The sequence below is a fragment of the Labrus bergylta genome, chromosome 4 (genome assembly GCF_963930695.1).
Source record: "Labrus bergylta chromosome 4, fLabBer1.1, whole genome shotgun sequence".
NCBI lineage: Eukaryota > Metazoa > Chordata > Actinopteri > Labriformes > Labridae > Labrus > Labrus bergylta.
In genome coordinates, this window is record NC_089198.1 from 3,235,073 (window position 1) to 3,259,354 (window position 24,282).

Here is a 24,282-nt window from a genome sequence, read left to right on the forward strand (position 1 = left end):
GGCGTGGGGAATCCCTCAGGAGCTCATCAGGAAGTACATCAAGCTGGAGCCCGACGGGAGCTGCGTGATCGGCGGCGACCGCAGCCTGCAAGACAAATACCTGATGCGGCTGGTCAACGCCATGGAGGAGGTGTTCATGGAGAAGCACAGCATCCACCCGTCGCTGGTGGCCGACGTGCACCAGTACGTGTACAGGCGGACCGGCGTGATCGGCATCCAGCCCGAGGAGGTGACGGAGGCGGCGAAGAAGTCGGTGGTGGAGAACCGGCTGCACCGCTGCCTGATCTGCGGCGCGCTCTCCGAGCTCCACGTCCCCCCCGAGTGGCTGGTTCCCGGCGGGAAGCTCTACAACCTCGCCAAGTCCACCCACGGCCAGCTGCGGCCCGACAAGAACTACAGCTTCCCCCTCAACAACGTGGTGTGCTCCTACGACCCCCAGAGGGACGTCCTCGTGCCCGATTACAAACTGAGCTCCCTCAACACCTGCAACTGGTGTCACGGCACCTCGGTGCGCCATATCCACGGCAACGGGTCGGTGGTGTACCTGGACGGGGACAGAACCAACACCCGCTCCCAGGGCGGGAAGTGCGGCTGCGGCTTTAAGCACTACTGGGAGGAGAAGGAGTACGACAACCTCCCCGAGGCCTTCCCCATCACGCTGGAGTGGGGGGGTCGGGTGGTCAGAGAGACCGTGTACTGGTTCCAGTACGAGGGCGACGCCGCTCTCAACAGCAACGTGTACGACGTGGCCATGAAGCTGGTCACCAAACACTTCCCGGGCGAGTTCGGCAGCGAGATCCTGGTGCAGAAAGTCGTCAACACCATCCTGCACCACACAGCCAAGAAGAACCCGGATGAGTACAACCCGGTGTCCATCGACGGGGCTCACGTCCAGCGGCTCACCGACGCCATGGAGACCCCGCAGGTGGCCGACCCCCAGCCGCCCACCAAGATCATCCTGACGGGTCAGAAAGCGAAGACGATCCACAAGGAGGAGCTGACGATGAGCCGGGCTGAGCGCAGCATCCAGCAGAGCGTCAGCGAGCAGGCTCTCGTCTCTCAGAAGAGACGGACGGACAAACTGAAGCAGGAGCAGACGCCGCGCGGCCGGACCACCTCCCCGAGCGGCTCGCCGGAAACCTCCTCCTCGTCCGCTCCCGCCACACCCACCAAATCCTCGTCCCCTTCGTCGTCCAGCAAGGAGAAGAAGATCCGCGTGACCACCAGCGACGGCAGGCAGGCCATGCTGACCCTGCAGGCGCACACCACCTTCTCGGAGCTGCAGGGAAGCATCGCCAACCAGTTCGGCGTGCCGCCGCCGCAGCAGTGCATCCGCTACGGCTTCCCGCCCAAAGAGCTGTCCCCACCGAAGGATGGCGAGGAGAACGAGCCGGTGGCGCTGCAGCACGGCGACAGGGTGACCGTGGAGATACTGAGGGGCCCCGAGGACCACAAGAGCCCCGCCTCCTCCATACCCCGGGCCTCCAGCTCGCACTCTGTGAAGAGCGAGGACGCCGGCAGGATGAGCGCCCGGGAGCTTCAGGACGGCATCGACCTTGAGATGTCCTCCCTCTGTCTCCTCGCGACCTTGATGGGTAAGAATGAAAGAGTGACATGCAGGCGGTCTCCCCCCTGTCCCCCCTTCTGTCCCCCCTCTGAGTGTCCCTCCCTTCTCCCCCTTTCTCCCCCTTCCTCCTCAAACATTTTCTACAAACACACAAAGTTGAGTTCTGTAAAGAGAAGATAAAGCCCGAGACAAACTGAAGTTATCTGACCCGCTGAGGCTGCAGCGACTGATTCTGTCCATTATTGATTCTTTTTTTTTTTTCTAATCAGAGAAACATGTCAACAGAAAAAGAGTCACGAGAGAAAAATGTAAACATCAGCGTTTAAATAAATGTGGCCCTTGCTGTGACCTAAGTTGCCCGTCCCTGTGGGACGAGGTGAGGTCCTACTCATTAAATCACACGTGGCTTTACGAGTCACTTCATGTCCTTTAAACTACGACAACAAAACTAGAAGTTCTAAGCACCAAATGTTTTCATCGCTTTTTGATGCACAAAATGCTTGATGCTCGTTTGAAACCATAACGACGACGTTCACTCAAAGCGTAGGAACTCTTCAATACTATCGGTCGTTAAAATAACACGCGTTGTTTTAAATATCGAGTATGAGAGGTGTCACAACCAGCGAGCAGCAGTTTGTTTACAGTTTTGGATCATTACTATTGGGTGTCTAGGACTTCTAGTTTTGTTGCCATGGTATCGAAGCAGACATCAAAACTGTTTGATTTTTACTTTAAAAATCATTTTTGGGCTTTTATTGTAGAGACAGGATGTGGATAGAGTGAGAAATTAAGGGAAAGAAGCCACAGGCCGGATTTGACCCCGGGTCGCCTCTGTACAAACGCACAAAATAGCCACTAGGCCACTGGCGCCGAGTCATATCTGAGTTTGACATTCTTGGCAGACAGGTGAATAACAACAACAGGTATCAGGGCGTCTGATCCAGCTCGCTGCTCGCAGGCCACGCTCGTGAGTCATGATGCTGTGTGTGTGTGTGTGTGTGTGTGTGTGTGTGTGTGTGTGTGTGTGTGTGTGTGTGTGTGTGTGTGTGTGTGTGTGTGTGTGTGTGTGTGTGTGTGTGTGTGTGTGTGTGTGTGTGTGTGTGTGTGTGTGTGTGTGTGTGTGTGTCGGCTTGTGTGTGTGTGTGTGTGTGTGTGTGTGTGTGTCGGCTTGTGTGTGTGTGTGTGTGTGTGTGTGTCGGCTTGCTTGTGTGTGTGTGTTTGTGTCGGCTTGTGTGTGTGTTGTGTGTGGTGTGTGTGTTTGTGTCAGCGTGTGTGTTGTGTGTGTGTGTTGATGTGTGTGTGTGTGTTGATGTGTGTGTGTGTGCTGACTCAGGCATTTCGACCCCTCCCCGTCTCACCTGCCAATAAAGTCAAAGTTCAGATAAACAGCCAACAGACGTTCAGGAAGCCGGTTCAATACTCCTAAACATCTGCACGCCACGCTGACAGCTAAACATCTGCACGCCACGCTGACAGCTAAACATCTGCACGTCACGCTGACAGCTAAACATCTGCACGTCACGCTGACAGCTAAACATCTGCACGCCACGCTGACAGCTAAACATCTGCACGTCACGCTGACAGCTAAACATCTGCACGCCACGCTGACAGCTAAACATCTGCACGCCACGCTGACAGCTAAACATCTGCACGTCACGCTGACAGCTAAACATCTGCACGTTACGCTGACAGCTAAACATCTGCACGTCACGCTGACAGCTAAACATCTGCACGTTACGCTGACAGCTAAACATCTGCACGTTACGCTGACAGCTAAACATCTGCACGTTACGCTGACAGCTAAACATCTGCACGCCACGCTGACAGTCTGTACAGCTTCGAAACTAAACATCTGCACGCCACGCTGACAACTAAACATCTGCACGCCACGCTGACGGTCTGTACTGCTTCAAAACCAAACATCTGCATGCCACGCTGACAACTAAACATCTGCACGCCACGCTGACAGCTAAACATCTGCACGCCACGCTGACAGCTAAACATCTGCACGCCACGCTGACAGTCTGAACAGAGCACTGGTGGTCTTTGTTTTTAAAAGAGGTGTCAAATCTTTGCTCTAAAGCCGTCGACCTGTTTGAGCGCTCCTGTCGCTGCTCTCTGGTCGGTTAATTCTCTCTCTCTCTCTCCTCCTGTGTTTTCAGGTGAGGACGTCTGGTCGTACGCAAGGAAGCTGCCGCACTTATTCCAGCAGGGCGGGGTCTTCTACAACATCGTTAAGAAAGACATGGGTACGTTTGTTTTCACCTGCTTCACCGTGTTTGTAATAAGGTTCCATTTTAACGGGACGTTGAATGTTTCCGCTGATTTACAGACGTCTCTTTCAAAATGGCGTCACGTGATGCTGCAATACCACGTTTGGCCACCAGGTAAGAGATAGGCTTCAACGGACACTGCACTTCCTCAGGGATTGTGCGCTACTTTGGCTTCCCTGCAGGTCCTCATGAAGTCCTTAAAGTTGAAAAAGAAAATGCTAATCTTGTCGAGGCGGTAGTGGTGGGCGATATAACGATCTTAGATCGTGAAGGATTTTAACGTGCTGACGATCTGCCAAAGCAGAGAGATCGTATAACCGGGCTAATGTGTTTATTCTCTCATGCTGCAGTTTATGCTGCGACACAGACGCGTCTCCCTTCCCCTTCTGCTCCGCCGCGGTGAAAAGGAAACTTAAAAGTAAAGTCCGCAAAAACAACTCCATCCAGGTTATATGCAAATGGTCTGATATGTTTCCAAACCGCCACGGCGTGATCAACAGTTAACTTATCTGCATAGTGTGCACAGTTAAGATTACATCTCAGATAGCGACACAACAAACCGTTTAAGGAGCCGGAGAGACGTTAACAGTCTGCAGAGAGTCAGACAGAGAGGAGCTCAGACAGACAGTGAGGGGAGATATAACCCCGGTGTTTCAAATGTTGCTGTCGGTGTTTTCCGCTCTCTCTCAGTTTTTAAAAGTTACTTATCAAGCTTCTCCACCTGAAGCTCACCTGTTGTGAATTTATAGGGATTACACTAAACGATGCTACAGGTTGTGTGTAGCAGGCAGGTGAGAGTGAGTAACCATGGTGACTGCCTGTCTGTCAATCAACAATGTCCCGCCCCCTCTATGAATTCAACTCTTCGGTCAGTAAAACTTACTTTGATCATGTGTCACAGAATGAACACATTCTGTATTATGTTTGATTATATATAAACTAAACTAAAGTTAGTCCAATGATGTCATAAAAACAACAAAGTCTGCAGAGCCTGTATGAAGCTCCAGCTGGAGGAACTCTGCAGGGCTAAAACAGAACAGAAACACAAGAACTGGAAGTCTACATGTTTTTAAATGAATGCATCACTGTGTGAAAATGTTCCTGATGAACATAAAAAGAGGACACATAACTAAATCATCATTTCAAAGTGGTGAGGAAAACCTTCAAATTGTTCATAAATATTGATCAAACTGAGGGAAAGACATTTCTGTTGCTAAAGATGTTCTGGGTGATGTTCTGGGGAAATAAGTTTGGTTGAACTGGTCAGTAACTTACAAAATTGTCTCGCTGCCGAACTCGCCCGGGAAAAAGATCAGTATGAAAAAAATCGGGATAAAATCGTGATCATGATTTTGCCCCAAAAAATCGTGATATGATATTTTTCCCATATCGCCCACCTCTACGAGGCGGTCGCCAAGACTGACACGTGTTCTGCCGTGGTCAGAAAGATGTAAATCAGTCGTGTTTTTTAAAAAACAATATTCGATTCAGCACTTTATATACATGCACCAACTGAAACGGGTTGAAATGACCTAACACGAGTCTCTGGTGTGTTTCAGGTCTGATGGACGGGAAGCACTGCACGCTGCCTCACCTGACGGGGAAAACGTTTGTGTACAACGCCACAGAGGAGCGGCTGGAGCTCTGTGTGGACGCCGCCGGTCACTTCCCCGTCGGCCCCGATGTGGAGGAGCTGGTGAAGGAGGCGGTGGTCCAGCTGCGCTCTGAGACAGCCTCCCGGGGCAGCAGAGAGGGCAGCCCCTCCCACGGCCTGCTGCGCCTGGGCAGCGGCGGCGTGGTCAGGAAGAAGGAGCAGCTGCAGAGCGTCACCGCCTTCCAGGGTAAAGGTCACTCTCTGGGCAGCGCCGGCGGCTCCTCCCCTCCGGAGCACCGGCCTATCACGCGTCAGCACAGCAGCGGCGTGGACCTGAGCGCCAGTGTGTCCCGAGGCCCCCCGGACCTGTCGGAAATCCCCGAGGACGCCACCCGGGAGCTGGTGCGCATGGCGCCGGGCTTCGTCACGATGAAGGACGGACGCGGCCTGGACCCGAGCCTGATGGAGCAGCAGAGGAAGAAGCTGCAGGAGATGGTCTCCTCCATCCAGGCCTCCATGGAGCGCCACCTCAGAGAGCAGCAGAGCACCACCGCCGCAGGGGGCGGGGCCAGCCAGGAGCGGACAGGCGGGACTAAGACGGGCGTGAGCCAAACGACCGCCCACGACGCTCCGGCTGCAGCGGGAGGGAAAACAGATGGGAAGGTGGAGGAGCCAGAGGAGATGGAGAGTCAGGACGCCGCACAGAGCAACGCCTTCGAACCCATGGACCACTCCTGATCCCTCCTGACCCCTAAACCCCGCCCTCCGCCCCTTCCTCTCGCCTCGCCTCACCCCGGGGTCACAGCGGCTCAGGAGGGATCCTCAAGCTTTCGGTCTTCATGGTGTTTGGTTGTCGTCATGCATGACTTCAGAGCGCCCGCAGCAGCTCTCTGCAGGGCGTCAGGAGGGGGCGGGGTCAGGTGGCACGTCCTCTGCGATACATCATTAAAAAAAAAAACTCCTGAGGCCGCCGCTGCCGCCGCGTGTGTTTGACACTCTTTGCACTTTTGGTACACACTCTGTAACCCTCACTACATTTGTTTGATCGCTGCTTTGACAGAAATTATTTTTTGCCTTTTAGGATAAAAATTGTTCTCCTCGCGTGATGATGTTTCGTAAACAGGCCGTCTCCGCGGCGACGGGATCCGATCTTTAACCCCCCTGCGAGTCCCACCTGAAGACGTCCAGCTCAGGATGCGGGAGACTCATTCCTGTAGATAGAAGAAATCCTCCGAGTCTTAAATCTGCCAACGGGGGGACGAGGAGAGCTTGCTGGACGCCCCGGCGGCGTGAACATGCTTCCTGTTAAAAGGTGCACGTTCTGCGGAGAGCGCCACGCCTCTCTGTACGCATCAACACCTTCATCTACGCCCAGAATATCTGCTTCTCCACCTGCGGAGCGCCGAGTGAACTCTGGATCTCAAAAAGCACTTTTCATAAACCATCAATTAGTTTCTCTACATTCAGTGTGTCAGCGGCGCCCCCTGCAGGCGAGGAGAGAAACTGCAGAGCTCGACAGTTTAATTTGAGGTTTTTAGGTTTATCATTTGTCTGACCTTTGACCTTTGCAGAGTGAATTTTACCTCTTTGTGTGAGATTGTCTGCAGGACAATGATTTGTGTTCATTCATGTTTGCAGTAAAAAAAGAAAAAAAAAAAGTTCCTTCCTCGTGAAACGAAATGATTTATTTCACCTCTTTTTGTTTTTTTAGCCGGGGACAAATGTCTAAAAAAAGGTGCAAAAAGTTGCGTCAGGATGCAACTGTAGCTTTCTTCATACTGCAGCGTCTGCAACATGATCCTCCAGAGAGTCAAAGTGCGTCCACTCAAAGTCGTTGTTTTTGTCCCTGAGAGGCTCCGGTTGTTTTTTGACATGACAGAAAAGAATCCTTACAGAGACAGCTGTGACATCACTCAGCATTGCTGCTCTTCCTCCGCCCTGATTGGTTGCTTTCTTTTCTGTTTTTGTGTGATTTGGGGGTTTTTAAACTTCCACCCAGGATCTGAAGCCGTTTCTGCATCGCACAAACAAACAAGTTGACAGATTCTGAACGAGGCAGAGCGGCACTTCCTGTGATTGTAAAATGACATTTTCTCCTGCAGAGAAATCTTAATTCGTTAAGAAGTCAGAAATCTCTTCAGTTTAACAAACGTCTGTTCTCTCCGTCGCTCGCAGCACCTAAATTCAGAGTCAGACGACCTTCAGCTCGGCTTTGACGGAGACAAAATGTTCAAACTATACAGATCTAAAACAGTGCGCCAACAAAAGTCTTCCCCCCACGCCTCCGTGTTTCTCTTTGAATGTTTGGGAGCTGCAGGAGGAACTCGACGTAGCGCCCGGCCTTAAAATCTGTAATATCAAACAAACTTTTTTTTTTATGTTTCTTTGACCTAAAACATTTATGTTGGACTTTAATCCAGAGCCCGGGGGTTCAAAAGGAAGGTGGTCACATGTAAGCGGTTGGATTGGATCGAATGTGACCAGCTTTAAACAAGGAGCGCTCCTTGTTTAAAGCTGGCACTCAGAAAAAATAACAGCAGGTGGACACGGCGCCCTATGGAAGTCATCTTTGGCCTTTTGTTCAATATCAAACGTTAAGCATTTAATTTAAAGCAGCTGTGAGGAGCTTTCTGGTGTCGGTGGGTTTTGGCGCCCCCATGTGGACAAAGTATGTAACAAAGTCCTCAACTAGAGTCTCTGGTGAACTGGACTCGGGGGTCTTTAAAGGTTGATTTAATCCATTTTCTCTTAAAGGACTTAAAACATTTGCATCCTACACACTGTTCGATCTGGCTCTGTCGTCGAGGTGACGCACGAATGAAGAGGGAATGTTAGCTTAGCATGCTCTTGTTAGCGTCATCGTCTGTCAGAGAGAGCTCGGACCAATCAGAAGGAAGACATTTGTTTCTGGGACGGCGCTGCTGTTTGTCGTCCTGTGACTGCTGTACTCATGAATTGTAATCCAGCTGTATTATAGTAAATACTGTAGAATACTCGGACCTGTACAGAGACACCGATTGTTCACTTCCTGTTTACTTCTGTCTGGTTTGCTAATAAAATACTCGACGATACACGGCTTCGACATCGCTGTTTGCATGTGTGACGGATTTTCAACCCCGACAATAAAATCACTTCCTTCACTGCTTTTTGTATTTTGTCGTCACTGACGTATTTTTACGTTAAGAAAACGTAAAGAAAATCTGTTTTTTTTTTTTGTTGTCTTTTTTAACCGATTTCTGACGACTTTGGTGAATGTTTGACTTTCCAGGTCGGCGTCGGTTTCACGTCTAGATTCAGATTTTTATCATTTTTTTTTTCACGTTTCAGTTAAAATGTTTTTTTTTAAATCTTGTAAAACGCTTACAGAAAACAGGATCCTTTTTTATTAACGCACAAAAACACAATCTTTTTTTTTTTTTTTTTAATTAACAAGATTAAATATGTTGGAATAATGGGAAAGATTTTGTGAAAAAATACTGAATTAATTGAGAAATATGAATTTCTCAATGAATATGAATTCAGAAAACAGCAAAAAATCAACAAAAATATTCACAAGATATTGTTAAGAAATTGTTAATCAACAAAAAACACATTTGTTTATATTTGCAAGATTAAAGTTCTAAATTAAAAAGATTGAAGTCGTATATTTTAAATTCATAAAATTAAAGTTTTAAATTTACGCAGTTAAAATTGTGAATGAGAATATTTAAGTGTAATGTCGTAAATAAGATCAAAACATTTCATGGTTATCTTTGTTAGGGTCCTCATTAACGAGAAAATAAGTGGTTAAAAAGGTAAAAGTCAAAATTAAAGACATTTTAGTTTACATTTTAAATTATAAATTCTGAATTTTATAGATTTTAAAATATAATTAACAAGAAAAAAGTCGTAAAATTAGGATTTTAAAATCATAAATCCACATGAATATATTTGTTTATAATAAAAAGATTAAAGTTTAATCACAAACAATCTGAATTTAAGATCTGATCCAATCAAAAGACTTTAATCTGATCACGTGATTCCCTGCCCGTTGAATATAGGCGGGCTTTAGGACCCGGAGCAGAGCAGCTGCGAGAGAGGCTGTAAATAGATCAGAGGTGTTCGGATCAGACTCAGACCAGGACCAGGACCCGGAGCAGGACCAGCACCAGACCTGAGGAGACCGGAGCAGACCCGACCTCTTCAGTCCCCCGTCAGCACGAGGAGACCGGAAACACCTGAACACCACCTGTCCTCTAAGAGCGAGAGAGAGAGAGAGAGAACTGCACGAGAGTCACGCCGTCCTTGTAGAAAGGTGAGGCGTTCAATGACCGCTGCCTCTGTAGGATCACTGAGTTCTTCATTTGAACGCAGGGAGTCCTGAGCCTCTGAGATGTCTGATAGTATTTATTATTGTTGAATTTCTTATTATGTTTATTTGTGTTATTGTTTGTGAATTAATTCAGTGAAGCTGGATTCTTTAAAGGATCATTTTTCTTCTGTTTCTAAAACGTCAGATTTTAAAGCAGCTGTTGTGATATTTGTGACGTTTGGAGGTTTTTTTTTTTCAATGACCTCCGCGGAGAAAGTGAGTTAGAAAATAAAAATAATAGTTTAAACTGTTTGAAGAATAGCCTTACATCAAAACAAAAACAATTCAAACAAACAATAAAAAGAGGATTCGTCAAACTTGCAGAGAAGTTGAATAAAATCAGAAGGTCGCGCAGAGTTTGGGAACTTGCTGTGCTAATTTTTGTAATCATGAAATCGAAAACTTCCCGTAGCGACACAAATACATTCGTGATGAATCATATAGTTTTTTTGTCAGAATAAAGTAATTTTTCTATTTCAAAGAGGAAAATTTACCTGAATTCAGTGAAGGATTTATTGAGTCCTACCCCTTTAATATAAAATGTGTTTCTCTCTGAGCAGGTTGTCCTTGAACATCATTGCCCGAGTAAGGAAGCCTGTGAGGGTCAGATCAGCAGGATGCTGCAGCTCTGCAAAGTCACCAAGTGTCTGTTCATCAGCAACGCCCGCTCGGCCTGCAGCGACGACCTCCTCCAGCAGGAGGCGGTGACGCTCTGCATCAACGTGTCCAAGCAGCAGCCGTTCCCCTCCGCCGACGTCAAGAAGCTGCAGATCCACGTCTACGACGACCCCAACGAGGACCTGTACGCACACTTCGACCGCTGCGCCGACACCATCCACAAGGAGGGGAACCGCGGAGGACGCAGCGTCGTGTACTGCAAGAACGGACGCAGCCGCTCGGCCACCGTCTGCATCGCGTACCTGATGAAACACCGGAAACTGACGCTGACGGAGGCGTTACAGGTGGGTGAGGGAACACAGGAAGTACACCTGGACGCTGAACGCTCAGGGCCCGATCACACAGAAATGCGTCGCCATGGAAACAACCGCTGCAAAAAACGCCTGAGCGCATCTGGGGAAAGGGGGGGGGGGGTGGGGGTCATGTGCCCATGCGGACCACCAGCCAAATAAAATAAGAGGGGAAACCCAAAAACTTGCCGCACAGTAGCAGAGAAGAGCGGCGGCGAGCACGCCGTACCAGAGGTCAACACTGGTTCTGCAGCCGACACGACTCTGTGTGATCGGGCTCTTAGTCTGAATCTGAATAAAGTTAATCTGGATCCACCTGATCCTGGTACAGACTTTTAAAGACGATCTAATCCAGATTACTAGATCTCTAAACGGTATTGTGTACTACACTCTTTGTCCACAGGGGGCGCCAAAATCCACACAAACTCTCAAACTCTCACTTTAATCAAATATTTCATGTTTTATATGTTTGCTATTTGGTGATGAGGATGGTTTTGATGCTGATCCGAACAGCTGTCGATGTGGTGCCCCGCTTCTGGTCACTTCCTGTCAGCACCTGTGCTCTGCCTCTGGTCACTTCCTGTCAGCACCTGTGCTCTGCCTCTGGCCGCTTCAAACATCCATGAAATCAGGTTTGAAAACCCGACATTTGTTTCCGTTTCTGTCCCCCAGAAGGTGAAGACGGCTCGTCACGTCATCGACCCGAACCCCGGCTTCATGTCGCAGCTGCAGCGATACGAGCAGGAGCTGAAGAAGAAACGGGGAGACGCAAAGTGACGGACAGCCGAGTGATGATGTCATCGTCTTAAACCTCGCTCCAGGTGAACGACGTCGTCTCCCTCCTCTCTTCGCTCTCTCTCAGTTCTGAACTCTTCTCACTGTGACACAGGTTTAAAAACGTTAAAGTCAGGGCTTCAGACGTGGCAGCTTCCTTCACATATCACGGTCAAGTATCCCGTTTGAAACGCAGGTTAATAAAGTCCTGCTGCTGCTGCAGGCCACACCAGCTTCAGAATCACAAGCAATACAAATTTGAGCAAATAGGAAATAGATGAAATGTAACATCAGCTTATTCACGTATGAGCTTAAAAATAAAGAGACAAATACAAGCAGACTAAAAAGCAGCGATAAGAGCACAACGTTACCTTTAAATGTTCTGAATACTTACAAATACGCACTTTACGCTAATGTAGCTACATGATCATAGGGATCACTGTGCAGTACTTTCTTTATGTAGTGAGGTGCTAAACTAAGGCTGTCAGCGTTAACCAGTTAATCACATTAATCTCATGTTTGTCCCTTCAGGCTCTCCGTAGATAGTGGTCCTCAGTGTCTCCCTGTAGTCTCACTGATGGAAAAGAAGAACACTGCTGCATCTTTGAATGTCTCATTTCACTTGAACAAACTCTCAGACAGTAATATCCACCTGATGACATCACACACTGACCTGATGACATCACACATTGACCTCATGACATCACACATTGACCTCATGACATCACACATTGACCTTATGACATCACACATTGACCTTATGACATCACACATTGACCTTTGTTACCGTTCCTTTGAGCTGTTTGACCTCACTTTGGCATCCCTAAGCACTTTCTGTTTCTGGGCTTAACTTCCTGTCCTAACCTTCCATCTACAGGAAGGGCCTTACTTTATTTCAAAATAAAAGCGATGGTTGGAGAGAGTGATGCTGCATTCAGGTGCTCCTCAGATGGAGCGACTTCCCAACTTGGAAACTGGGACCATTGGAGGAGCAGCACCTGAATGCAGCAGCAGTCAGGTCGAGGAGAGTCAGGAAAGGAGAGGGAAGAAGGAAGTACAAAAATTCAAAATAAAAGCCTAACAGGTTTTATTCTTTAAATGGGAAATTATGTAATTTCAAACATGCGATTAATCGTGATTAAAAATATTAATCGTTTGACAGCCCTGAAGTAAATATACAGAGTAAAAAGATGTACTATAACGTCTGCTTGAAGTGAGTTAGTTACTAAAAGAGATGTAAAGAGTAGTTTCTGAAAAAGTGAAGGCGCCATGACGGTTCATGTCTCTCTTAGTAAAACATGTAGACTTACAAACTGTGACTCTTTCTCTGTCAGGGCTTTTTATCATCTTCACAGGCGTGATATTTTATCTGATTATAACCCAGTATCAAATGGATGTGTTGACTCAGTGAATCCCGAGTCAATTGTTACTATGAAGGTAACAGCAGACTAGCAACTGCCCTGTCGTGGTTATCGCGGAGTCTGGAGGCTTCGAAGAGAGCGATGTAACACCTGTTTCTGGTTTAAAAAACGTATTCAGGTAAATTTATCTTACACAAATATCGTGCTGAATTCAGGACTCGCTCTTTAAGGCATCAAAGTAACGCAAAGAGATATCTGTGGAGGCCGAGGTCGAGCAGCAACTCCTGCTCTGAACGGTTAAATGACCGTTTTTATAAATGGCGTCTGGTGTGTTTGAGGAGAGTGATGATGTCACAGCTGTTTTGGTTTAAGACACCGTAACATGAATTTCGCCTTTGAGGAAATGGGAGTTGCTGGTCTACCGCTGCATCAAACTGTGATTGTGTGTTTTATGAGTAAGGTGTTAGATCTCAATGCAATAATCAAGACGTTATAGTCACACAAATATAAAAATCAAGGCCGAGGTAGAGCAGCAACTCCTGTGCTCAGTGAGGTTAAATCTGTGTTTTAACGAATGGAGTCTGGTGTGTGTGTAGAGATGGATGTAACAGCTGTTTGTGGTTTAAAAAAAAACATCTTCCTCTGGAACAATCTGAGCCTGACAGGGACAAAAACATCAACTTTCAGAGGACGTACCTCGCAGCCTACTGGAGCAAATACAACTCTTTTTGAGCCTATTATGAATAAAATGAATCTGGGTATTTCATTCTTAATCATCCTTACTTTCAAAATTCTTATATTTAAGATTTTGGTAATATTGACTCTCCTTCTGTAAAGCAGTCAATGTGATCTTGAACTCATCGTATCGTCAGTTTTAATTTGGAGAAAGATGTATGTTTTCTGCCCTTCATCAGCCTCAATATTTTAAACGACATCTTCTCTTTGTAATGTCAAAAACTGTTCTTGAACGTCGTCGATTTCATGACCCTCCATGTTGAAGTTCCATGCAATACTTTGGTTGCAGTTCACACGTCTACCTCCAGAGGGAGGCATTTCCATAGAAAGTAATGGTGGTCAGTGTGCTGATGAGTTCGACCTTTGTGTTTTTTCCTCACACTGGAACATCAGCAATAAGTCTTTATGATATTTCAGAAATGTATTTTTGCAAATAAGTTCGTACAGGAGAGTTATTCTCCAAATTCAGACATAATTTATTTAATTATTTATTTATATTTGTATTTCTTGATGCAAGATGATGTATCACAACCTGTAAGGGTTCTGACATGAAAAGAAAACATAATTACAGGTACAAATAATGCAGCAAATTAAGACTGCAAAGGTATTCTCAGATTCCAGTTCTTTAACTGTTCATATTTTCATATTTTTGAATATCAGACATTAAGGAAACATGCTATGTTGAAGTGCTGGCTTCTCTGACAACAATGCAGCAGCCAGTATGTCCTCCTTCTAACTTTAGATTCTGCTCCTGAATGCTCTGGATTTGTTTGGACCAGAGAAGGTAGGCGGTTTTAAGACACCCCCCCAAACGGCCATTTTGGACGCCCCTCGGTTTGCCAGATATGAGAGCAGTTATCAGGTTAAACCAACAGGTGTTGCAGCGATGGAAGCGGGCAAGAGGAGACAACTCTCTACAATGTTTAGAATTTAGACTGCAGTACCCATTTTAAACACTAGGTGTAAGAGTTACATGGTGCTCCTTTAACACAATAATTGTGTTTGCAATATGTCTCTCATAAATCCAGAATAAATCAAACATCCAAACTGGCACCAATTAATCTGAGGGTAGCTGCTAGCTAGCATCTGACTGCTTCAACATGGTGTGAAAGCTCGGTCATTATACCATCAAAGTTAGATTTTAGCACTTCTGAAAACAAACCTCACGTAGCTATGATACTCCATAATAAGCACAAAGTTAAAAAAAAAACAATGATGGAAGTGTGGATCCTTTAAGCCTTACAGGGGACATACTATGAAAAACCCACTTTTACAGTGTTTCTGCTGCAGGTATATTTGGGTGACCCGAGTGTCTACCGACCCAGAAAATGTGAAATAAGCCGATCTAGTCCTCTGTTTCTGGTCCGCCTATGTCTTATGTTTGTTTTAAAGAATTGTGTTGTATTCAGTTCAAAAAGTACTTAGTATCTAGTTTGAGAGTAAATATTTTATTTAACATTCTGTATATACTTGATACTCTAACAAGCCAATAAATGTCTTAAACTGTAGCCTATTTTGTTGTTAGCTCACTAACTATATAGCCTATCCCCGAAACTACCCGTTCTCATAAGACACTGAGGGGTCTGAAACATTGCCATGGTTATAACAAGCTCCACCAATCAGAGAGGTCGCTTACAGACTCTATGATTGTGGGTAGTGTAGTTCTTTTTCCCGATATCGCAAATAAACCATGTGTTTCTTAGGCTGATATCACATGAACTTGTGTCTTCTTCAAGAGCATAAACCATCGTTTCACACTCAGGTGGTCGACGTGTGATGCTTATTATGACACTATAGAGTAATCAAATCCACTGTGTAGAAAATGAATGAATTACTTCCAGAACTACACTGTTAAGCCCTATAATGAGCGTAAGGTAAAGCATAAAGGGTCAAAAAGTTGGCTAAAGTTTTTGAAAAAGCTGGCTAAAAATAACAAATAAACAGCTACAATAGCTAGCTTAAAGCAAGTAAAACATTTGAAATAGCTAGCTAAAAGTTGAGTAAAATAGTGAAAACAGCTAGCTTAATCAAAAGAAAAACAGTCGCATTAACTAGCTATCATTAAATGAAAATTGAGGGGAGGGGCAATCTTACTTAAAGTTATTGAAAAAAACAATAGCTAGCTAAATTCAGGAAAATGAAAGCTAACTTAAAGTTAGTTGAAATAGTAAAAACAGTGAGTGAAAGGCAATAGCAAAACAGTCACAATAGCCAACTAGATTTAGAGAAATTGTAACAGCTAGCTAAAAGCTATCTTAGCTAACAGTAAAAATAGTCAACACAGTAGCTTAAAGTAAGTTGAAATAAAGCATTTCATAGATAATCAGTAGGCTAATCCAGAGTCCTTAACATTATAGTGACAGACACTATATAAAATTTGAATGATTAACTATAACTACACGATCATTAATGTCGTACATTAAGAAAAAGAGGAGTGGTTATTTTACTGTGAGCTCATTTGACATGGTGGTAGCTTCATGCTAAAGCTGCTGAGTTATTATTCTGAGTTTTATCGGATACTGTGAGTAACAAGGATTCAATCCAAGTTACTGGATGTTGATACAAGAACACAGCATGTTAGTGTATTTGTGACTCTCAGGTGTATCCTTTTCATTGTGTGGTGCTTAGAACAGAATAAAAAGCAATAATGTAAACTACATCTCAAGACCTCATTGTAAGTGTAAACTGTCTGTGAAGATAAAATGTACCTGTGCTGCTGAACGAGGCCTGAGCGTGATGCTGCAGCACTCTAAGACTGCTGTTGTGCTAACGTCTGTTGTATGCTAATCATTAAAAACTGAAATAAATATATGAGGTATGTTTACCATTCACGATTCACCATCGTTGTTTTTTCACTGATGTATCAAAAACTGGTAAAATCACATTTCTTGTGAGATTCAAAATGTTTTTAATTTGTGATGCAGTGACTATAAAGTTGGACATTTTAACATGGGGTTCTGTGGGGACTGACTCACTGCAGGAGACAGACTCTAGTGGACACTGAAGGAACTGCAGCTGTAAAGTTAGACATTTTAACATGGGGCTCTATGAGGACTGACTCACTACAGGAGACAGACTCTAGTGGACACTGGAGGAAGTGCAGTTATTGACAATACCATGTTAACATGGCTAATGGGGTAAAGAGTATTAACACTGACAGAAAGAGCAAACTGAGGCATCTCGGGACATAATCAGTTTATTTATAAAGTGTTACAAGTTTGATGAACTGAAGATCAGACTTTGGGTCCATTTTTGTAGGACGAGGTGGTTCAGACTCTCGGGGGTTATTGGGGGTGATAAGCTTTGTCCCATTCGTCTTTCACTTGTTGGATCCACTCGTTATAGTTGGACACCTTGGTGTAGATGCCCAGCTTGTCTATCTGGCCGCAGCCCTCGCCCCATGACACCAGGCCAATCAGGAACCATGTGTCCCGGTACAGAGTGACCATGGGTCCGCCACTGTCCCCCTCGCAGGCGTCTGTTTTCTGCCCTAGGTTCCCAGCGCAGAGCACGTTATTGGTGACGTTGTTGGTCATTTGACGGGCACAGATGTCGTGGTCCACCAGCGGGACTTTGATGACGTTCAGAGCCGAGCTGAAATGGATGCTATCCAGGCCGTCATTGCCCCAGCCGGTCACCACAGTGAGGGTGCCGTTGAGGTGCAGCACCCGCTCTGCCATGGCGCGTCCTGGCAGACAGACCGGGAGGATGTACTCTGAGAATTGAGCGGGCGTCTCCAGGCGCATCAGGGCGATGTCATTGTCCACCGTGTTGCTGTCGTAGTCTGGGTGTTTGAAGGTCTTGAGGACCCTCAGAGTGACCTCTGTGCCTTCATCTCTAAAACGCTCGTAGTCACCTGACAAGACACAACGCAGGATATCGTTAGCAAATGCGTTAGATACCAACTTTCCTGTTTACGGCAAGTTTGTTTACCCCTTGATAGGGGTGACGTCACACACTCGGAACTGCCCATCTGGTGGGCAAGAAAGTCTTCATACTGCTACACACTAAAATCAGGAAAGGACTCGCATGAAAAAGTGTGTCTTAAGAAGATGATTGATTCGGCCGACCTGATCTCCTCGGGCAGGTCGTTCCAGAGTCATGGAGCCCTCACGGAAAATGCTCTATCCCCTTTACTTTTTAATTTTGCATTTGAAACTACCAGGAGACCTCTGCCTGAGGACAACACAGGATGTAAACATATGATAAGAGTCACACGTGCCCAACAATCTCAGTTTATCTCTGTCTTTCTGAGGTTGTCAGGTGATGTAAACATGCGTTGTTTAGAAAAGACAGCGGCCAATGGTGGACGCTACTTTCCTAACTGTCTTTGCACCAGCCACGTCACGTAACTGGAAGCGAGGAACCATGCAGTTCAGATTCAATACAAGTTACACTTGTTGAGTATCATGACATGAGATGTAGGTCTACTAACGAGATTTAGATTCAATTTACTCGACACATAAACTTTCATTGCCCCCTTTTTGTGCTTTTTGTGTCTTGAAATGAGACGTTTGTCTGGACTTGTCACGTGATATTTAGATGAATACACTCGCTAACACCTGAGGTTCCGCAGTGTGCAGAGCGGACACTCACCCAGCCGGACTCTGAATTTGAAGTTGTTTTTCAGGCAGTGAGCGGCAGTCAAGACCCAGCTCTCATCGATCAGGACGCCTCCGCAGTGAAGTTTCCCTAAAGCGTTCAGTATCAGCACCTGCACACACAAACCCAGTCCTGTCAAACTTTTTATATATGTTACCATAGCATGTTGTGTTGTAGCTCGAGTTACCTGCCAGGGACTCTCCCCCTTCTTTCCGACCTCGCCTCCCACCATCCAGGGTAGAAGGCCGTCCATCGGTTTGGAGTATGACGACCTGGCGATCATGAGCCGACCGCAGGACGAGGGACCTGCCGGGAAACAGAGAGAGAGAGGTGGTGTTTGAACTATTCGACTCTTTAATTGAAAGAAAAGGAAACAATGCAATCAATATGGACAAATCTCCTTTGAAGGTCCAATCAGTAAGATGTGTAGTGAGTGAAATGATAAAGTGACCTTACTATATGGTCAGACATTAAGGAGACATGCTATGTTGAAGTGCTGGCTTCTCTGACAACAATGCAGCAGCCAGTACGCCGTTTTGGACACCAGATATGAGAGCAGTTATCAGGTCAAACCAAACCAGCGATGGAAGCGGTCAAGAGAAGTGGTTCAGATAGAAGTGATTGTACCCGACCTAAAAAGCCTCTGCATGTTTCTAATAAGCTCTACGAGCAGAAACGTGCTCAAACTAGGATCAATATTGGAGATGCTTTTGAAAAATGGAGAGAGGTTAGAACACAGAAAGGTTTACAGACCCATGCAGAGCTGGCTAAACACTGAAGCTTCAGTGTCCACCTCATGGCAACCTGCGTGAGCATCCACTCTAGAGATCCAATTTTTTGAATTTAGACTGCAGTACCCATTTCAAACACTAGGTGTCAGAGTTACTGCTTCTTAGCTATAGTTGTGTACAAAGATCAAACGTTATAAATGGATGATTTGTTAATTTGTCCATGTCATAAACAAAAGTCTTATATATTCTCACCTTTCGGCACACATTTCTTGGAGTTGGCGTGCAGATCGTATGTGCTCACACAGCTGCAGCTCCTCGACAGGCCATCCTCGCTCTCCAAGCAACCGTGGTCACAGCCGCCGTTGTCCACGGAGCAGTTAGTCGCTGTGACAGCTGAACCACAACAGGAGAAGATATTTACTCAGTCTGCACGTTTCAGATCATTTAACGCTCCAGATGTCACTACCTGGAGCTCACATCAGCAGAGCCCGTCTGATGGTAACCTGCGTGAGCATCAACTCTAGAGAGGAGTTGGCGGGGGGGGGAGGAGACAGATCTCTATAATCTTTTAAATTTCTGACTGCAGTACCCGTTTTAAACACTAGGTGTCAGAGTTCCATATCGCTCCTTTAATTTCTTTGATTTGACAAAACAAGACATTTGAAGTCACCAGCAGAGTCATTTTTTCGTCAATAAATTAGACAATAACCTTTAGATGTTTCTGTAAATAAATAGCTTGACATCGACTGATGGGATTGGTCCTTCATTCTTAGAAAAAAATGTATTCCATTTTGAATCTTGAAGACAAGAAACCTTGGTGTCCTCTCTCTTAACTTTAAAATCTCCCTTAAAAAAATGTGGCTCTTTCTTTGGTTCTACTCTGTAAGTGTACCATGTTTCTTCAGGTATCTGTGAAGTTAAGCGTCCTCGTCAGACTCACGTTGGTCGCAGTATTTCCCCTCATATCCAGGGTTACAGAGGCAGGCGTAGTCTTGGTACATATCCACACAGGCTCCATGGACACACATGTTGGACTGACACTGGTTCCCATCTGAAACAAGGCGAGGTCAACAACAGTCCATAAAACCAGGTGAGTAGAGACTGACTTCAGACTACATGATGAGGATTAAACAGCTTCATACCTGAGTACACTGTCCAGAACTCCAGCTGTAATCACACACAAAAAGAAAGATCGTTAAAACTGGTCAGCAGGCTTAAAGAGGACTTATGATCCCCCTCCTCCACCTTTTCAAACAGTCCCCTGTGGTCTAAATGAAACATCTGTGCTGTGCTTTGGTCAAAATATAACATGAATCAAGCACCAGAGGAGGTTTGTGACCCTGTATAAACCAGCTCTCTCAGAACGCTCTGTTTTGGTGTGTGTGTCTCTTTAAATGCAATGAGCCCCCCCTCCTGAGTTTTCCCCATTGACATCACTCCTCTGTAGAGAGAATAAAAATGGTGGACATGTGAAAAGTCCATGGGTGGAGATATCAGGGGAGGGGAGGGGATTTTTTTTTTTTTTACCAGAATCCCACTGTGACATCACAAGGAGAGCACATTTGAAACAGAGCATTTTTCTCTGTGTTGTAAGACTTGTGCCAGACCACAAACAAAGGACTGGATGGGTTTGTTTCACATGTTGTGGGTCAGGAGACTCTCAGGTTACCCAAATATATGTTCAACAACACTGAATAAGTGGATTTTTCATAATATGTCCCCTTTAACCTCCAGGATCAGATGTCACAATGGACAGTTGCACAGCAGCGGTTAAATCCTCGCCCTATATCAGAGCTTAGCTGTGATTGGCTGGTTGAGTGCAATCCGATCAAAGTGTCAGTAAAATCCCTTATCCCTCAGCTGCTGTATCTTTAAGGCCCCACACGCCCACTTTCTTCTGATTGGTCAGCTGTCTGGATGCTGTCCAGGGTGGCAGAACGCTGCAGGGCTGCCAGGGGAGGGCTGCTCTCCAGTGCTGGGAGAAGAGAGTCTATGTGAGAGGTTTCAGGTTCAACAAGCCGTGTAGCGCCCTCTGCAGACTCATCCTGGGATTACTCCAACATACGTTTACCTCATGATCTGAATCTTTGCCCACGTTTAGTTTGAGCTTCCAGCTTTGTAACACTACATGAGAGTTCTCAAACGGGGATCAGAAGAAAAGGTCGACTTTAAGATAAAGGTCTCTCTCTGTAGGGATCCTTTATGTAATGAGGGCTCGAGTAGCATACAGGTAGCTAGCAGGGCTACAAACTCCACCTGGTGGACACAGATGGTACTAAAAGAGCGACACAGCTGCACACTAACTGATCCCCACGATGGACATCATCACACAGGAAGACACTTTAAACTTTTGGGATTCTTTAGAAATTAAAAGTAATCATGAACGGTATCAGAAAAGTTTGAATAAAATGATTTGATGTAAAGGAGAAACTTGTAGCCCAATTAGCTCAAACACAAACTCAACAAAACGAGCAAAGCACAAGATCAGCGATAGGGAACACTCTCACTGTGGCTTCTCTGGTTTGGAAGATCTCTCGGGCTTCTTCAAAGTCACAGATTTCCTCGATGCATTCTCGCTCCTGTGAAGCCGGCTTCAGCTCTTCCAGGAACGTGTTCGCCCGGCGAGTGCGGAGCAGCATGTGAGCCTCCGGAGGGTCTGAGAACACTGAGCAAACACATAGGACCAACAGGGTTTCATTATTTATCTTAAAGAGCATTAAGGCTCCTGCAGAGTGTTTCTTAATTATGAACACAGACAGCAGGAGATAATACGATGTATGTGGAATTAAAACGTATAAAACCCGTCATAAACACATCAACACACACATACGGTAAATGTTTTATTCTGAAAATAAACTGCATGTTTTAATGTTGATTTGGTGTCTGACTTCCTGTCCCGCTCGATCTGCTCTGTTGTAAAGTGATGCTCTGTGATCGGACAAATAGAAGTCTTGTTTATCACCTCCGCTTCTGTAACGAGGTGGAGACGTACCCAACATGCATCTGGTGGAATTTAGGCTTTAGGCTTTTAGAGCTGGCTTCAAGTGGACACTGGAGGAACTGCAGTTATTTGCACCCCAACTTAGGTTTCATTTATCAAAAGTGGAGCTGCAACTTTGTGAAATAAAAGGATCAAGGTTTTAAAACATGTAGACTGCCCCTTTCAGTTTGGGTAAAATAATAAATATCCCTGCATCGTTAAAGGCTTTATATGCTTTATATTTTTCACTTTTAAATATAATAGAAATCAAGTATGTCCTCTGAAAATAACTGTGAGTCATGACTGTCTACAATGGGTGTAACACCCGAGTCCCACTGTCTGTGATGTTTTCAGAGTTTTCAGAGTCCTATCTTCAGTTTGTTTACATCGCCTGGACGGCCGGCTGACTCCTCCCCTCGTGTATAAAAGTTGTTTAATTGAGGGAACAGAGAAAAGAAGAATAACATACTGTACTCACTGCTTAACTGTGTTTCTAGATCACGCTCATTTCAGGTAAATTTACATGCAGTGTGAAGATACCAGCATAATAAAGATCGCTAGCATTAGCATGCTAACACAACAATGCAGCGCAAGTTGTTTTGGTTTCATGCTGGTGCTCAAGGGCGACACCTGCTGGATCAAAAGATCACATATAAAGCCTTGAAGTTCACAGAGGCTTCAGTAAGAAGTAATTTAGACTCATTTGTGCAGAGAGCGGAGACGGCCACACGTAACATCTCATTTTAAAATCACAGCTCTGCTCTACTGTTTTTAAAATACAGACTTAGAGGCGATATGTTTCTGCTGCTGGTCAAACAAAGCCACCGCTGAAGACCGCACTTTAAACTGAGCTTTTCAACAACAAACCAATGCATGACTCACCTGTCAGACTGAACACCGGCGCCGACCACAGAGCAACGATGACTGACAGGCACAGGAGGAGGCGGGACATGACCGTACTCAAACCTGCAGCAACCTTAATCAAGTCAGTGTTGATATTTACCCCCAAATACTCAACTTCATAACACGCACTTAAAACGACGGAGTCAACTTACCGACTTAAGAGCGGGGTGTAAAGATGATTTGTGGCAGCGCTGGAGAAGAGACAGAGAGACAAAATCACGACCAAATCATATTAAAGATCTGAAAATCTGCAGCTTCTGGGAAACATTTTGAGAGTATTGATCAGTTTCAGATGACAACACAGAGGCCTCCAAATGCACACACACACACACACACACACACACACACACACACACACCACCAGCGATCCCCATTTGAACCCCTGTGAATTTTGACCCCATGACCTGAACTTTAAGGCCAGCAGAATCTGAAGCAAAGTCGAGATCACGTCCCATAACAGCGTAGACATCACAACACCTAGAGGTAAAGGTACGAGTGGATTCCACGACACGAGAAGGATTTCTTTTTTTACTTACATGTGAAGAATCGAAGCCGCAGACGCAGACGGGTTCGCTGTGATTCTGCTGTGTTAATGACTAACCGCCGGTGTTTACTGAGAGTCCACAGTCTGCAGCTCCACACTGTCTGCCAACACTGTCAACACACACACACACACACTCCCCTTTGACCTCCACCCACTCACCTCTGAAGTGATCACAGCCCCCGTTTCTTAAAAGTCCAAGACTATCAAAATGACGCTCCCGAATCGGAGTTCACGGTGAACAGTCCTCACCCTAACGGCGACCTCAGAGACTCAGTGAGAAACAAGAAAGAGGCTCTTTAAACTCTACACACAGTTTGTGTAAAAAGATGGACGGCATGGCAAGCTCCTCGACAAGTGAGCTCCCCCCTGGTGATTAGTGGCTGCATAGGTCATAAGCTCCGCCTCCTCCATGTTAACAGATGGACCATGCGGCCTCAAACACTAACACAAGAGCAGAGAAATATTCCATAACTGCGAGTCTCTGCTTCAAACTGACACAATAATCTCTGCAGTATTCAGGACGTACCGCATAGACGGCATTGACAGAGACTTAAAGGTTATTTTAAAACAAACACTTAAGGCCCCGTGTCCAGTTTAGCATTTATGTCTTTTTTGAAGAGGAGAGAGCGTTTGCAGCTTCCAAGCGCTCCACCTTTTTTTGCAGAGCTAAAGTTGAAATTCTTTAAACTTTTCAGAAAGGCGCTGTTGACATCATCAACACTTTTTTCAAAATGTTTGATATTCCCCGTATTTTTGCAGCCTACATATCGTGTCTTGTACCCTCATCCTCCTCGCTCCGCGTCTGACTGGGAAATAAACGATCTCAAATTTAAAACATGCAGTAAAAAGTAACGCAGCGGTGTCTGTCAAACAGCGGCTGTTTTTCAACAGACAGTTAT

The 24,282-nt window shown here is 45.6% G+C and overlaps 3 protein-coding genes across 6 annotated transcripts in view; 2 read left to right on the plus strand and 1 right to left on the minus strand.

The window, feature by feature from the left end:
- The window catches only part of vcpip1 (valosin containing protein (p97)/p47 complex interacting protein 1), a 9,769-nt gene extending 1,190 nt beyond the window's left edge, over nt 1-8,579 (plus strand). Inside the window, exons 1-3 of the mRNA XM_020657021.3 lie at nt 1-1,595; nt 3,730-3,816; nt 5,400-8,579. The exon at nt 1-1,595 is cut by the window's left edge and continues 1,190 nt beyond it. Coding sequence (XP_020512677.2) covers nt 1-1,595; nt 3,730-3,816; nt 5,400-6,172 — 2,455 coding nt within the window. The 3' untranslated portion in view covers nt 6,173-8,579. The remainder of the gene's footprint in view (nt 1,596-3,729; nt 3,817-5,399) is intronic.
- Nucleotides 8,580-9,458: 879 nt separating this feature from the next.
- On the plus strand, nt 9,459-16,459 carry dusp28 (dual specificity phosphatase 28). The gene is made up of 3 exons (XM_020657027.3): nt 9,459-9,728; nt 10,346-10,747; nt 11,426-16,459. The coding sequence occupies exons 2-3, from the start codon at nt 10,403-10,405 to the stop codon at nt 11,528-11,530; spliced, it is 450 nt and encodes a 149-aa protein (XP_020512683.2). The 5' UTR covers nt 9,459-9,728; nt 10,346-10,402; the 3' UTR covers nt 11,531-16,459.
- A 310-nt stretch (nt 16,460-16,769) lies between these two features.
- Nucleotides 16,770-23,754, minus strand: proca (protein C (inactivator of coagulation factors Va and VIIIa), a). Of its 4 annotated transcripts, none has more exons than XM_065953505.1 (10): nt 23,543-23,754; nt 22,992-23,030; nt 22,819-22,902; nt 21,464-21,621; nt 20,099-20,123; nt 19,897-20,007; nt 19,209-19,349; nt 18,413-18,531; nt 18,220-18,337; nt 16,770-17,479 (listed from the first exon to the last, which is right to left on the minus strand). In XM_065953505.1, exons 3-10 carry the CDS (start codon nt 22,886-22,888, stop codon nt 16,908-16,910), a joined length of 1,314 nt encoding a protein of 437 aa, XP_065809577.1. In that variant the 5' UTR covers nt 22,889-22,902; nt 22,992-23,030; nt 23,543-23,754; the 3' UTR covers nt 16,770-16,907. The 4 variants fall into 4 exon arrangements, with proteins under 4 accessions (XP_065809577.1, XP_065809576.1, XP_020512680.1 ...); XM_065953504.1 differs by having other exon boundaries at nt 22,819-22,912; XM_020657024.3 differs by lacking the exon at nt 23,543-23,754 and adding an exon at nt 23,376-23,491.
- Between the last annotated feature and the right edge of the window lie 528 nt (nt 23,755-24,282).

Bases quoted from the DNA above. Each gene is read 5' to 3' on its own strand.
- proca (XM_065953505.1), bottom strand. From the start codon at position 22,888: ATGTCCCGCCTCCTCCTGTGCCTGTCAGTCATCGTTGCTCTGTGGTCG. The intron at 20,008-20,098 runs GTATGAAGCTGT...GCCTTGTTTCAG, and splicing joins GTTCTGGACAGTGTACTCAG to ATGGGAACCAGTGTCAGTCC. The intron at 18,532-19,208 runs GTGAGAATATAT...GTTTCCCGGCAG, and splicing joins CAAGAAATGTGTGCCGAAAG to GTCCCTCGTCCTGCGGTCGG.
- dusp28 (XM_020657027.3), top strand. From the start codon at position 10,403: ATGCTGCAGCTCTGCAAAGTCACCAAGTGTCTGTTCATCAGCAACGCC. The intron at 10,748-11,425 runs GTGGGTGAGGGA...TCTGTCCCCCAG, and splicing joins CGCTGACGGAGGCGTTACAG to AAGGTGAAGACGGCTCGTCA.